This window comes from Lactuca sativa, chromosome 6 (genome assembly GCF_002870075.4).
Source record: "Lactuca sativa cultivar Salinas chromosome 6, Lsat_Salinas_v11, whole genome shotgun sequence".
Taxonomy (NCBI): Eukaryota; Viridiplantae; Streptophyta; class Magnoliopsida; order Asterales; family Asteraceae; genus Lactuca; species Lactuca sativa.
In genome coordinates this window covers 3,593,678-3,608,463 of record NC_056628.2, presented here as the reverse complement: position 1 = coordinate 3,608,463, position 14,786 = coordinate 3,593,678, and the positions used below count along the sequence as shown (strand labels likewise).

Here is a 14,786-nt window from a genome sequence, read left to right as displayed (position 1 = left end):
CATGTTTATTGGGCCTTGCGACCCATTTACATGTTAATTTGGGCCTGAGCTATGGGCCACATGTTTGTTGGGCCTTGGTGGTCTATTTACATGCCTATTGGGCCTAAATTACCCTCTTACATTTATTTGGACCTTTGTGGTCCATTTACATGCTAATTGGGCTTAGACTGAAAATCACATGCTTAGTAGGTCGTAACTATACATTTACATAATTATTGAGCTTCGTATACTTATATACATACCTTTGGATTTAAAAACCTACAGCATACACGTAAACATTAAACATGGTGAAAAACATAACAAACATGAAAGGTTGAGAATCTAGTGAGACTTGTCAATTGGCACCTTTGAGTGTACAATCGTAGCCTGTAGTTATGCCCAGAGTTTCCTAGAGGGAGAGCGGGAGTTTGTGTATAGATCTATACGAGGTGACCCCCCATGCCTTAGTTGTTCGCTACAGCTAGACTAGGCCAGTCTAGGGCGACAAAACCTTAAGCAAATACCGGCGTTTGGAAAAATGCCAAGACAGACAATCTAGTCATTATCATGCATGGTTATAACGGCTTGTATAGAGATCCAATACCATTGTAACATTTCGGAGATTAAACATTCGATCGTGTCAATACAAAACAACTTATTTAATGATACAAGAACCACGACATTATATTAAATCAGAAAATATCGAATTTTCTGGGGAAATATTAATATTCAATTACCACTTACTTACAATGCAAAGAAATTTAAACTGCATTCCTATATGTTACTGCTATGAAATTCACCCATACATTTATACTTGATTTTCACATCATTTTCAGACATTTTACAGAAAATATCGGATTTTCTGGGTTTACAAAAGATGCAAAGACTTTTATTCAAACATACTTATGAACTCACCAACATTATATATGTTGACCGTTTTCAAAATAACTTGTATTCTCAAGTAATCGTTAGGCGGGAAGATTTTCAAGTGTGTATGGAATTATTTTGTGTAACATCACTTATCGTACTATTAATACTTTGGAATTATGTAATATATGACAATGTACTTGATGTGAAAAATAACAGTTGTAATATGTAATGTTTGGTGATGAATGTGTTATGTTTCATGTATATTCATTGTGATATATTTCAGTTGTTAGTCACACGAGCCCTCGGACGTTTCCGCCATCTGGTTCGGGGGTGTGACAATGTGGGTATGCTAAAAGTTTAGACTCAGCTTAGGAATATAGTCTCACTAAAAATCCCTTAACCAAAGTGTGTGAATAGTTCTCAACCCTAACTTAATTGTGATTAAGTCACTTGGCATAATGAATTTCATTGTTTAATGTTTATAAAAGCCGAGTTTGCTTGGTAGGTATGTAAAAGTGTAATGTACTAGTTTTTATTAAGATGTATGTTTCTACATAATGAACATATGTACATGTATAACATCTATGTATTTAAACATATAAATATACATGAATAGTAATAGCTTGAATCCTTGAAATACTAAATAGTTTTATAACGTGCTTGTTATAATATACAATGTCACATAAAATCATATGTTTTTGTATCATGTAATATATTTGTTGTGTGGACTAGTTATTTCACGATAAAATAACCATAATACGTATACAAAAAGTTTATACTAGTTTATTTGTAATGATATCTTGCATTGTTAAATAACATTTTTATAAACTAGGATTATTGTAATTTCGCATAAAAATATAATTTGATTGTATATACAAAGTATATAGGCACATGTATCCCCCCCCTCCCCCCTCCAGAAATAATTAGAAATATTAAAAAGGGGTCGTAAACATTAACCCTTGAAGCGTGCGTTCGAGTTATTCAGAGTTCGTTTATTTTTGGGAAGTTTGACGTGAGAAACCGCAAATCCATGTTTCTTGAACTTTGAAATATTTCCGGGACTGTTTCATAAAGAACTTAAACTATTGGGGGCTATTGGGTAAAATAAATAAAAGGAGGGACTGAAATGGTTTAAATTGAATTAATGTTTAAGTCTTGGACTGATATTGTTAAGAAATCTCCATGGGAGGGCTGTTTGGTTTAAAATACACCAAAGTTTTGGGGAAAGGACTCGTTTTGAATAAAAGGGTTCAATAGAGGGGTTTAATGTGTTTATTTGTAAAATCAAGATTATTTGGGGCCTTTATATAAAGAAATCTCATCGAGGGACTGATTGTGTTTAATGGTCCAAACTTAATGAAATTAGGGCTTTTTGTGTCCGTTTCCTTTTGTTGATCGGGCAAAAGAAAGGAAGACGAACACGAAGGAATGACATAGACATGAACAACAACGGCGGCAAGAGGGAGCACGAAGGCTCATAGGCGGGTACGATGATTCGCCGATCGATCCGCGAGGAGAGATTATCTCCGGGGTTCGACGAGGCCGAAGGGGAGGAAGGGAGAAGCAGCGAGGTGAGAAGGAACGGAGAGGAAATGGGTCCGAAGAAGCGATGCAAACAGCAACGGCCGAGCAGGCGAGGCGTCGGCGGTTGTTTGTCAATGGGAGGACAAGGGGAGGCGCGAGGGGTGAGGCCAGAAAAGTGTTTCGTCAGTCTCGGTGGGTGCAGTGATGGAGTGAGATGCGAGGCAAGTTGCTCCAATGGAGCAATCAAACGACGAATAGCGTCTCCGGTGAGGCATCCGACGACAGTCCAAGCGAAGAAGGGTGGTGCGATGGGGCTATTTGCGATCGGTGGTGACAGGTGCGTGTATGGGGGCTGCTCCGACAGCCTCCTTGTTGCTTCCAGTTTTTTCCTTTGTTCTTGTTTTTATAGAAATCGATGTAGGGTAAAAAGGATTCTTCGTTTGGTGTTTGACAAGTAAAGAAGAAGGAATCAGTGGGTTTTTGTGGTTGCTTCATTTGACAGGAAAAAGAATGAGGGGGATGAGGAGGGATGTACAGCCGCGTGTCCTTCTTCTTTGGCTGAAGATCCATAAACGGGAAGGAAAAATAAGATATCATTTTTTTTGGATAGATTTCAATGTACTTTTATTTGTTTTTATTTGTTCTTGAAGATCAAAGAAAATCTGATCATATCAAGTTTTTAGATGTGAAGGACATGATTTTGATTGTAAAGAATTGGGAATATGACTTAGGAAGGTAATTAACTTTTCGATATGTTCACATCTGGGTAACTATCTTTTTTTTTGTACAAATCTAGGTAACAAACTTGTTGGAAGTGTTCACATATGACCATGTTATGTAAAATAATACAAGCAGTCAACACCTTCGTTAATTTCGCCCTATCTCATGACTGTGACATCCCCAAAATCACGGCCACAAAAGACCGGTTTGTTTATGCTTTGCTTAAAAATCAGAGTTACATTTTAAATGAAAGTGTTGCGGAATTTTTCCCAAAACAAAAATATGATAAAGATTTATAAAAAGCATTTCCATAGAAATGTATTTCATTAAAAGACTCGGGATGTCATGTTCGTACAGATCAAAAGCATAAACAGTACAATATAAGCCTTACTACATTATTTCATATCTACAGGCCTATATCTGTAATCCCTCGTCCAAAACATCACACCTATGCTCATGCGCCACTACCTGTAATACATAAAACTGAGTGGGTCAGGCTTGGGAGCCTGGTGAGCACATAGGGTTTTCAACCCACAATAAATAAGTTTATTAATTCAATCAACAATAACCCGATTACCCGTTCCCGTTATCCTCACTTTACGTCCCTAAACACCTATCATAAGGGACCTAGCCTAAGGATCATCATCGGGACGGACACTACTGCTAAGGGGATTCCTCAGCAATAAATGTCCTAAAGGCAACCATGTGGGGGATGGAGTACACCGGTGAACACGTCGTTCACAAACACCTACAGGTTGCGAGCCTGCTAGCGTTCCACTAGACTGTCTAGAAGAGTCCGTGGTCGTCATCCATACTCCACTAGATGACAGAAACAACAACATCAACATCGAGGCCTCTCATCATTTTATCACACATCAGCTATTACATCTACCCATGTTTTACCCCAACATTTTCGTAGATATAAAATACATATACAGTTTAAATCATTGAAAACATGTATAACAATGTTCATCCAGCATAGATAGCAAGTATTCAAATAATATGCACACATAGCACGTAATTTATATAAAATACTTCATATCTATGTGTAAGCTGAAAGTAACTATGCACTCACTTGTTAAGGTGATGATTCCAAAATCGGGCAGCGCTTGCTTCTAACGATTCTATTTTCCTTCGACGAAACCTAACATTATTATCGCTAAATTTTAGTCTAATATTTACCGTGACCAACTATTAGTCTTAGTATTATTATTATTATTATATAAGCGTTAAACAATATTTTCCAACCACTATGTACAGACAGGGGCCAGACATAAAACACCGGAGGGCAGGACCATTTTGGCATATAGCACTTCTGAAATCCAACAACCCTATGCGGCCCTTTAAACCAGATTCCCCGTACCGCGAGTAGTTAAAAAAAAATATTATAACGACACCTATATAAGTTATAATAATAGCTCAAATATTTATTATAAGTTCATAATAACAATACTAATTTTAAATATAAGCTATATTAAAATAAGGTAAGCATAACTTACTTACAAGGGGGTTTTAGCTAGGAGTCGGGCTCTGCAGGGGCAGAACTTCGTCGCTGAATCTTTCTAAGAAAGATTCGTGCAGCGCTTCAGCGCTCACCTTACTATACTAAGCTACAGAAAGAGAAGTCGAATCACGAGGGACCGAAATGCTCGGGGGATAAGGAGAGAAAGACTCTTGAATCAAGAGAATGGTGCAAGAAATATGAGAGCCCAAGGCTCTTATTTATACTAATTGAATTTTCAAAAACTACCCTCCATAATTACTTAATGACCTTTTAGTTATATAAACAACTAAACACCCCTCTATAATACTATTATAAATGGATTTAATGATATTTGTACTAAGCTAATGTCGAAAGAACTCAACATTAGTCTTATAATGACCGCATCGTCGATACCTTTCTAATGATATATACATATGTATATATATGTGTACGTATAAATGATTTATATTTTATTTTAATACGTAAATATGCTATTATAATTTGTAACTCGTTCATACGAACTCCGTTTTTGACGTTCTTTATATCCACGCGTAGGTGAAGACGTACTCTACAACTTTCGTTTAGACTCCGTCGGCTAATTTTGACTTTATTTTTAAAGTTATATTTTTAACAAGCCGGGACAGGATTGGTCTGTTTAAAATCTCATAACTTCTTCATACGAAGTCAGATTTGGGCGTTCTTTTTATCGATGTTCTTAGTTTAACATATTCTACGACTTTCGTTTAGATCACTAAGGCTAAATCTCGCTCTATCGTAAATTCACTATTCACGCTTCCCGGTATCGTGCCGGTTCTGTCGTGAAACTTCGACGGGTCATAACTTCTTCGTTATAACTCGGATTTCGGCGTTCCTTATATGAACGGAAACCTTGAGACATATTCTACAACTTTATGTAGAGATATCGGGATTATCTCACACTTTAATTTTGACGCTCATTTTTATTCTTTATTAATTATACATTTATAATTAAATAATAAACACATATAATTCACATAATACTCAAATATTTCATCTTTATTATTTCAAAAAGAGTTACAAGAGTTGACCTAGACTATTACATTGACAAAAATGTTTAGCCCTGAAACCCGGGCGTTACAATTCTCTCCCCCTTAGGATGATTCCGTCCCGGAATCATGCATCAGCAAACAGATGTGGATAGCGACTCATCATGTCATCCTCTGTTTCCCAAGTGAGATTCGGCCCATTCGAATGTTTCCATCGGACTAGCACCAAGTCGACCATCTTGCGTCGTAACTTCTTAGTCTTACGGTCAACAATTGCCTCAGGCTCTTCGATCAACCTTTTATTTTCATCCATCCTTAACTCTGAGATTGGAATTATGTCGGGAACATCTCCCGTGAATTTCCTCAAATAACACACATGGAAGGTGTTATGAATACCATTGAGTTCTTCGGGCAATTCCAGCTTGTAAGCTTGGTTCCCTATCTTCTGAAGAACTTTGAACGGTCCAATAAACCTTGGACTCAACTTTCCTCGTTTCCCAAATCGTATAAGTCCCTTCCACGGTGAGACTTTAAGCAAAACGGAATCCCCAACTTCGAAAGTTATCGGTCGTCTTTTCTTGTCAGCATAGCTCTTCTGACGATCCTGGGCTGCTAACATCCTTTCCCTAATCACCTTCAACTTCTCAGCAGTCTCATGGACTATCTCGGGGCCCATAAACTGCTTCTCTCCGGCTTCAAGCCAACAAGACGGCGTACGACACTTCTGCCCATACAAGGCTTGATAAGGAGCCATCTTGATGCTCGAGTGAAAACTATTGTTGTAGGAAAATTCTACCAGAGGTAAGTGCTCGTCCCAATTCCCTTGGAATTCAAGGGTACATGCTCTCAACATATCTTCCAGCGTCTGAATCGTTCTTTCGCTCTGACCATCAGTTTGCGGATGGTAAGCAGTACTCAAACACAACTTTGTACCTAACTCCTCTTGTAGACTCCTCCAAAACCTTGACGTGAAACGACTATCACGATCTGATACAATCGTAAGAGGGACACCGTGAAGTCTTACAATTTCCTTCACGTAAGCATTTGCGAGCTTATCCATAGACCACTTCTTGTTGGCTGCTATGAAGTGTGCACTCTTGGTGAAACGATCCACGACTACCCAAATCATGTCGTGACCGTTCTTCGTCCTGGGCAGTTTAGTCACAAAATCCATGGTGATGTCTTCCCATTTACCCATGGGTACAGGTAAGGGTTCTAAACTCCCATACGGTTTCTGATGTTGTGCCTTAACCCTCGCACATGTTACGCACTCGGCCACATACTTCGCAACATCGAGCTTCATCGTCGGCCACCAGTAGTAGGGTTTTAGGTCCCTATACATTTTAGTGCTACCGGGATGAATCGAGTACATGGTCTTGTGTGCTTCTTCCATTAGAAGATCTCTTATTCCTCCCGTCTTAGGTACCCAAATTCGATCTTGGAATACCTTCAGTCCACGACTGTTTGTACCGAACACTAACGTTCTTCCCAAACGTTCTTCCTTTCGGTCATTTTTCTCTAAAGCTTCTTCTTGAGCTTTCCTGATGCTTTCCACAATCGTCGAGACGACTTCAATTCTTAACGCTCTTGGCCTTTTCCTTTCAAGATTGACTTTCCGACTGAGAGCATCAGCAACAATATTTGCTTTACCTGGGTGGTAAAGTATCTCACAGTCGTAGTCCTTGAGAAGTTCTAGCCAACGTCGTTGCCTCATGTTCAACTCCTTCTGATTAAAGAGGTACTGGAGACTCTTATGATCAGTGAAGAGCTTGCACTTCGTGCCGTAGAGGTAATGCCTCCATATCTTTAAGGCAAATACTACCGCTGCCAACTCCAGATCATGAGTGGGGTAGTTCTTTTCGTGCTCTTTCAATTGTCGAGATGCGTATGCTATCACCTTTTCTCTTTGGGTCAGAACACAACCCAACCCGACTCCAGAAGCATCACTATAAACCGCGAAATCTTCGACTCCATCGGGTAGAGAAAGTATCGGTGCTTCACATAACTTCTTCTTTAGTTTCTCGAATGCCTCATCGTGTTTCTCACTCCACGTATATGTAGCTCCTTTATGAGTCAAAGCTGTTAATGGAGCAGCTATCGAAGAAAAGCCTTGGATAAATCGTCGATAATATCCGGCTAATCCTAGAAAGCTTCGAATTTCCGTGGGACTTTTCGGACGTTCCCACTTCATCACAGCCTCGATCTTTGCGGGGTCAACCATTATTCCCTCCTGGTTAACAACATGACCCAAGAATTGGACTTCCCGTATCCAAAAGTCGCATTTGGAGAACTTTGCAAAAAGCTTCTCCTTCTTCAACACTTCTAATACTTCCCGTAGATGCATTCCATGCTCCTCTTGGCTTTTTGAGTAGATGAGAATGTCGTCGATGAACACTATCACGGATTTATCGAGGAATGGTTTACAAACCCTATTCATCAAATCCATGAATGCTGCGGGAGCATTGGTTAGCCCGAATGACATAACCAAGAACTCGTAGTGTCCATATCTCGTTCTGAATGCAGTCTTCTCAATATCCTGCTTTCTCACCTTTAGCTGATGATATCCTGACCTAAGATCGATCTTTGAGAAGTAGCTCGAACCTTGCAGCTGATCGAATAGGTCATCAATCCTCGGCAATGGATACTTGTTCTTCACCGTTGCCTTATTCAGCTCTCGGTAGTCTATACACATTCTCATACTTCCGTCTTTCTTCTTCACGAATAACACCGGAGCTCCCCAGGGTGATGAACTAGGTCGAATAAAACCGTTGTCCAACAGCTCCTGAAGTTGCGTCATGAGCTCCTTCATCTCCGTCGGTGCTAATCGGTAAGGTGCCTTTGCTATCGGTGTTGTTCCTGGTAACAAGTTTATACGAAACTCCACTTGCCTATCAGGTGGTAATCCGGGAAGATCTTCGGGAAAGACTTCCGGATAATCACACACAACCGGTATATTCTGCACCTCTTTCTTCTCTTTCTTGGCATCGATTACGAATGCCAAGTATGATGCACATCCTTTGGACAAACATTTCCTGGCTTTCATCAGGGAGATGATTCCAGAATTCACTCTGCGTTTGTCCCCATACACCATAAATGATTCTTTTCCGGGTGGGTTTACCTTTACTATCTTCTTTCGGCATTGAATCTCAACATCGTTGGCGCTAAGCCAATCCATACCCAAAACGATGTCGAAACTGTTTAACTCTATGGGTAATAGCTCTTCGTGGAATTCATTTCCGTTTAGGTCAATGACGATGTTCCTAATACGATTACTAACAGGTACGAATTTGCCACTGGCAACTTCTACAATCAGGGCATTATCTAGTTTTTCTACAGGCAATGCTAATTTCCCACCAAATTTATGCGACACAAAGGAGTAGTTGGCTCCGGAATCAAATAGTATATTTGCAGGCAAACCATTTACAAGAAAGGTACCTGAAGAGACGCCTGCTGCCTCCTTTGCAGCCTCGAGCGTCATCTGGAAGGCTCTCGCCTTCGGCTTCGGTGGTATGTTGGGTCTTCCTGTCTCCTTCTTCTTCGGGCAATCCCTTGAAATGTGCCCCTCCTCGTTGCACTCATAACAGACCTTCTTAGTGAACGTGCATTCATTGGCATAGTGCCCAGGCTTTCCGCATTTGTAACAAGTGACCCCTCCGTCACACTTCCCAGAGTGCTTTTTTCTTGAACTTGTCACACCACTTCGCTTCTGATCCTCCTCCTCTCGAACCAGACTTCGAGAATCTACCCTTCTTACTGGACCTTGAGGATCCGTCAAATTTCCTTTTCTCGCCAACCTCGACTTTGCTGGCAGCTCTTCCCTTAATCATATCCTCCACAGACTTGGCAGCCCAGATAGCTGCCTCCAAAGTAGGTGCCTGACGCACTGGCACCGCGTACTCCCATGGTAATCCCTTTGCGTACTTATCAATTTTCGTCAGCTCATCCGGAACAAGACGCAAGGCAAATTCCATCTTTTCTGTGAAGTTGTTCGTGTATTCATCGATTGACATGCTCCCCTTCTTTAGGGTTAGAAACTGGTTCTCTAGCTCGAGCAGGTTTTGAGCTGAGCAGTACTTTCGTTTGAATTGTACCAGAAATTCTGCCCATGTCAGTTCCAGGGGTTTGTTGGGGCTTAAAGTCTTCCCCAAAGTATTCCACCAACGTACAGCGCCTCCTCGAAACTAACGCACTGCAAACATGGTCTGTAGTTTCCCTCTGCAACCGCATGTCATGAAAGCTAACTCCATCTCCGAGATCCAATCCATGACTCCGATTGGATCTTCCTTTCCCGTGAAAGTCGATGGCTTGCAAGTCTGAAAATCCTTGTACTTGCATCCATTTCTCTCAAATCCGTCATCTTGGTTATTTTCTTGAACTATTGGTTGGTTGACTTGACCAACAGTTCCACTGTAGTCTCCTTCCTCAGTCTGCCCTTCGTTCAACTCGGGCTGTTCGATTTGAATAGTGCCTTCCTCTCGATTTTGCTGGAGCAAACGTCTAGTTTCCTCCATTTGACGATCCAACATAGCCTGGATCATCGCTTGCACTCCGGCCATCGTGACTGGTTCGGGTGCAACTTCTTCTACAACAGGTATTTGTTGAACCACTGGGGGTTGGTTCCTATCTCCATTCGCGTTCATGTTTCCGCTACGGGTCCTTGCCATCTTGATCTATACACCGAATAAGGTGAATTTAGATCTTTATTTAGGATAGACGTTTAAATCGTCCTTATCACTCCGAAACGTTTACATGCTAGTTCTAATATCGTAGTCGTACGTTTAGAATTCTAAACACATAAGGTTTCCAGATCCGGTCGGCAACAGACCATAGATCCGAACAATTAACAGCATATTATGCACAAAGCATTTAGCACATAAAAGCATTTTAGGCACAATTCCTAAAATAAGCTAGTGCTCACACCTCACAATCATCGCTTAGCATTCTAAGTTTAAGTCTAGAAATCCTACAAATTCCTAGTTCGCTTAAACTAATGCTCTGATACCAACTGTGACATCCCCAAAATCACGGCCACAAAAGACCGGTTTGTTTATGCTTTGTTTAAAAATCAGAGTTACATTTTAAATGAAAGTGTTGCGGAATTTGTCCCAAAACAAAAATATGATAAAGATTTATCAAAAGCATTTCCATAGAAATGTATTTCATTAAAAGACTCGGGATGTCATGTTCGTACAGATCAAAAGCATAAACAGTACAATATAAGCCTTACTACATTATTTCATATCTACAGGCCTATATCCGTAATCCCTCGTCCAAAACATCACACCTATGCTCATGCGCCACTACCTGTAATACATAAAACTGAGTGGGTCAGTCTTGGGAGCCTGGTGAGCACATAGGGTTTTCAACCCACAATAAATAAGTTTATTAATTCAATCAACAATAACCCGATTACCCGTTCCCGTTATCCTCACTTTACGTCCCTAAACACCTATCATAAGGGACCTAGCCTAAGGATCATCATCAGGACGGACACTACTGCTAAGGGGATTCCTCAGCAATAAATGTCCTAAAGGCAACCATGTGGGGGATGGAGTACACCGGTGAACACGTCGTTCACAAACACCTACAGGTTGCGAGCCTGCTAGCGTTCCACTGGACTGTCTAGAAGAGTCCGTGGTCGTCATCCATACTCCGCTAGATGACAGAAACAACAACATCAACATCGAGGCCTCTCATCATTTTATCACACATCAGCTATTACATCTACCCATGTTTTACCCCAACATTTTCGTAGATATAAAATACATATACAGTTTAAATCATTGAAAACATGTATAACAATGTTCATCCAGCATAGATAGCAAGTATTCAGATAATATGCACACATAGCACATAATTTATATAAAATACTTCATATCTATGTGTAAGCTGAAAGTAACTATGCACTCACTTGTTAAGGTGATGATTCCAAAATCGGGCAGCGCTTGCTTCTAACGATTCTATTTTCCTTCGACGAAACCTAACATTATTATCGCTAAATTTTAGTCTAATATTCACCGTGACCAACTATTAGTCTTAGTATTATTATTATTATTATATAAGCGTTAAACAATATTTTCCAACCACTATGTACAGACAGGGGCCAGACATAAAACACCGGAGGGCAGGACCATTTTGGCATATAGCACTTCTGAAATCCAACAACCCTATGTGGCCCTTTAAACCAGATTCCCCGTACCGCGAGTAGTTAAAAAAAAATATTATAACGACACTTATATAAGTTATAATAATAGCTCAAATATTTATTATAAGTTCATAATAACAATACTAATTTTAAATATAAGCTATATTAAAATAAGGTAAGCATAACTTACTTACAAGGGGGTTTTAGCTAGGAGTCGGGCTCTGCAGGGGCAGAACTTCGTCGCTGAATCTTTCTAAGAAAGATTCGTGCAGCGCTTCAGCGCTCACCTTACTATACTAAGCTACAGAAAGAGAAGTCGAATCACGAGGGACCGAAATGCTCGGGGGATAAGGAGAGAAAGACTCTTGAATCAAGAGAATGGTGCAAGAAATATGAGAGCCCAAGGCTCTTATTTATACTAATTGAATTTTCAAAAATTACCCTCAATAATTACTTAATGACCTTTTAGTTATATAAACAACTAAACACCCCTCTATAATACTATTATAAATGGATTTAATGATATTTGTACTAAGCTAATGTCGAAAGAACTCAACATTAGTCTTATAATGACCGCATCGTCGATACCTTTCTAATGATATATACATATGTATATATATATATATGTGTACGTATACATGATTTATACTTTATTTTAATACGTAAATATGCTATTATAATTTGTAACTCGTTCATACGAACTCCGTTTTTGACGTTCTTTATATCCACGCGTAGGTGAAGACGTACTCTACAACTTTCGTTTAGACTCCGTCGGCTAATTTTGACTTTATTTTTAAAGTTATATTTTTAACAAGCCGGGACAGGATTGGTCTGTTTAAAATCTCATAACTTCTTCATACGAAGTCAGATTTGGCCGTTCTTTTTATCGATGTTCTTAGTTTAACATATTCTACGACTTTCGTTTAGATCACTAAGGCTAAATCTCGCTCTATCGTAAATTCACTATTCACGCTTCCCGGTATCGTGCCGGTTCTGTCGTGAAACTTCGACGGGTCATAACTTCTTCGTTATAACTCGGATTTCGGCGTTCCTTATATGAACGGAAACCTTGAGACATATTCTACAACTTTATGTAGAGATATCGGGATTATCTCACACTTTAATTTTGACGCTCATTTTTATTCTTTATTAATTATACATTTATAATTAAATAATAAACACATATAATTCACATAATACTCAAATATTTCATCTTTATTATTTCAAAAAGAGTTACAAGAGTTGACCTAGACTATTACATTGACAAAAATGCTTAGCCCTGAAACCCGGGCGTTACAATGACCGTGCCAGATGTTTGATAATGTGTCACTTTTGTTTCAAGACCCCAAACGTCCGTTCCATATCCTTCCATGTTGATTCTTGTGCTAACTTGAACAATTTTCGTTTTTCATTGGCCGAAAATGAGTACGACTTGACAAACATAGCATACTCTGGATATATCTCATCACCAAGGTAATACTCATAATTATATTGATGTTCATTCACAACGAACTACATGTTTGGTGCTTTACCCTGCAAAATATCATTCAATATCGAAGAGGCTCCAAGCACATTCAGGTCGTTGTTTGACCCCGCCACACCAAAGAATGCATGCAAAATCCATAGGTCATGTGATGCAACGACCTCTAGTATAATAGTCGGGATGCCATGATCACCTCATGTGAATTGACCTTGCCATGCATTGGGACAATTTGTCTACTCCCAATGTGTACAATAAATGCTGCCAAGCTTCCCTGGTAAGCCATGTTTAGCTTATTTTGCGGCATACAACTGTTCAATATCATTTCTAGTTGGATGTCGCAAATATATGTCACCATAAAGCTCTATGGCATACTCACAAAAAAGATAAGCACATTCTCGCCCAGTCCTCTCAGACATTTTCAGATACTCATCTGAAGCATCTGTTGCTATGTCGTATGCCAATTGTCTAAGGGTTGCTGTGCATTTTTGTAGGATACTAAAACCACGTTTACCTCTTGCATCCCATCTCAATTGGAAAAACTCATAACTGTTTTTGCAAATCTCTAGCAATACGTAAAAATAAATTTCTACTAATACGAAATCGGTCTTCAAATTTTGATAGGTCATACAAACTATCAAGGGCAAAGTAATCACGTACCAAAAGCTCGTGTGCCGCCATACGATCCCGAACTATCAAAATTCTATGTCTCTTCTCGGTATTTGAACTTTCGCCTCTTTGTTGCACCCTATTGCGTGCCGAAGACAACAAAGTGTGCACCACCAAGTCATCTTCATCAGAGCTATCATCATCATCGGATGTAGAAGAAGCAATCGAATCCGCAAAATTATTCATATCTATGTTTGAAAGAGGGAAAAGAAATATGTTTGTGATGTGAATGGTAATGTGTTTGTTTATATGTTGTGTATGTATTTATATATGTGTATTAAGTTTTGTTTGATTTTTTATTTTTTTTACCTTGGTAACGGTCAAAAGAAAGAAAAAGAAACGGTAAAAAATGGTCCACCAACCACGTCAGTCGTCTTCGTCTGTAGTCAACCCCACGCCACAAGCCACCTACGCACACCTAGGGCGGTGTTCACGCGTAGGTGGCCATGCCACGCATGCACTACGCATAGTCAGGGCCGATCCATACCGCAAAGCCTAACATTGGGTGAAGAAAGAGTGCAAGCAATCAAAGATTTTGGACATTTTATCATCATACTTCATGTACTTTGAGTTCAAGATAACAAGTCATGTAAGTTATGTAGGTGTATTGTGGGTTATTTTTGTAAGCATTGCATAAGTCAATAAGTATGTATTTTGTATATGTGTTGATGTATATTTCTAATGGATTTTATATACACTTCTAGATTTAATAATATCATGTGTGTATTTGTTTGAGACATTTTATGGCAAAAATACATACAAAATATTTATAAACTCTCATATTAAAAGTTTTCCATGTATGTTTGTAATATATATAAAGAATTTGAGATTTATATATAATAAATGTCCAAATTGTCATGTATGCTAGTAATGGAAAATGATTCATGACAT

General features: G+C 39.3%; 2 protein-coding genes across 2 annotated transcripts; one reads left to right on the top strand and one right to left on the bottom strand.

Annotated features, from left to right (window-relative positions):
• The first annotated feature begins 2,276 nt into the window (after positions 1 to 2,276).
• LOC128126571 (uncharacterized) lies at positions 2,277 to 3,003 on the top strand. The gene is made up of 2 exons (XM_052764427.1): positions 2,277 to 2,710; positions 2,795 to 3,003. The coding sequence occupies exons 1-2, from the start codon at positions 2,340 to 2,342 to the stop codon at positions 2,829 to 2,831; spliced, it is 408 nt and encodes a 135-aa protein (XP_052620387.1). The 5' UTR covers positions 2,277 to 2,339; the 3' UTR covers positions 2,832 to 3,003.
• A 10,516-nt stretch (positions 3,004 to 13,519) lies between these two features.
• LOC111886914 (uncharacterized) lies at positions 13,520 to 14,081 on the bottom strand. Its single transcript, XM_023883150.1, has 2 exons — positions 13,858 to 14,081; positions 13,520 to 13,775 (listed from the first exon to the last, which is right to left on the bottom strand). Exons 1-2 carry the CDS (start codon positions 14,079 to 14,081, stop codon positions 13,520 to 13,522), a joined length of 480 nt encoding a protein of 159 aa, XP_023738918.1.
• Positions 14,082 to 14,786: the final 705 nt, after the last annotated feature.

Coding starts and splice junctions, on each gene's coding strand:
- LOC128126571 (XM_052764427.1), top strand. CDS start 2,340: ATGATTCGCCGATCGATCCGCGAGGAGAGATTATCTCCGGGGTTCGAC. Junction 2,711..2,794: donor TTTGCGATCGGTGGTGACAG/GTGCGTGTATGG, acceptor AAATCGATGTAG/GGTAAAAAGGATTCTTCGTT.
- LOC111886914 (XM_023883150.1), bottom strand. CDS start 14,081: ATGAATAATTTTGCGGATTCGATTGCTTCTTCTACATCCGATGATGAT. Junction 13,776..13,857: donor TACTTTGCCCTTGATAGTTT/GTATGACCTATC, acceptor TTGCAAAAACAG/TTATGAGTTTTTCCAATTGA.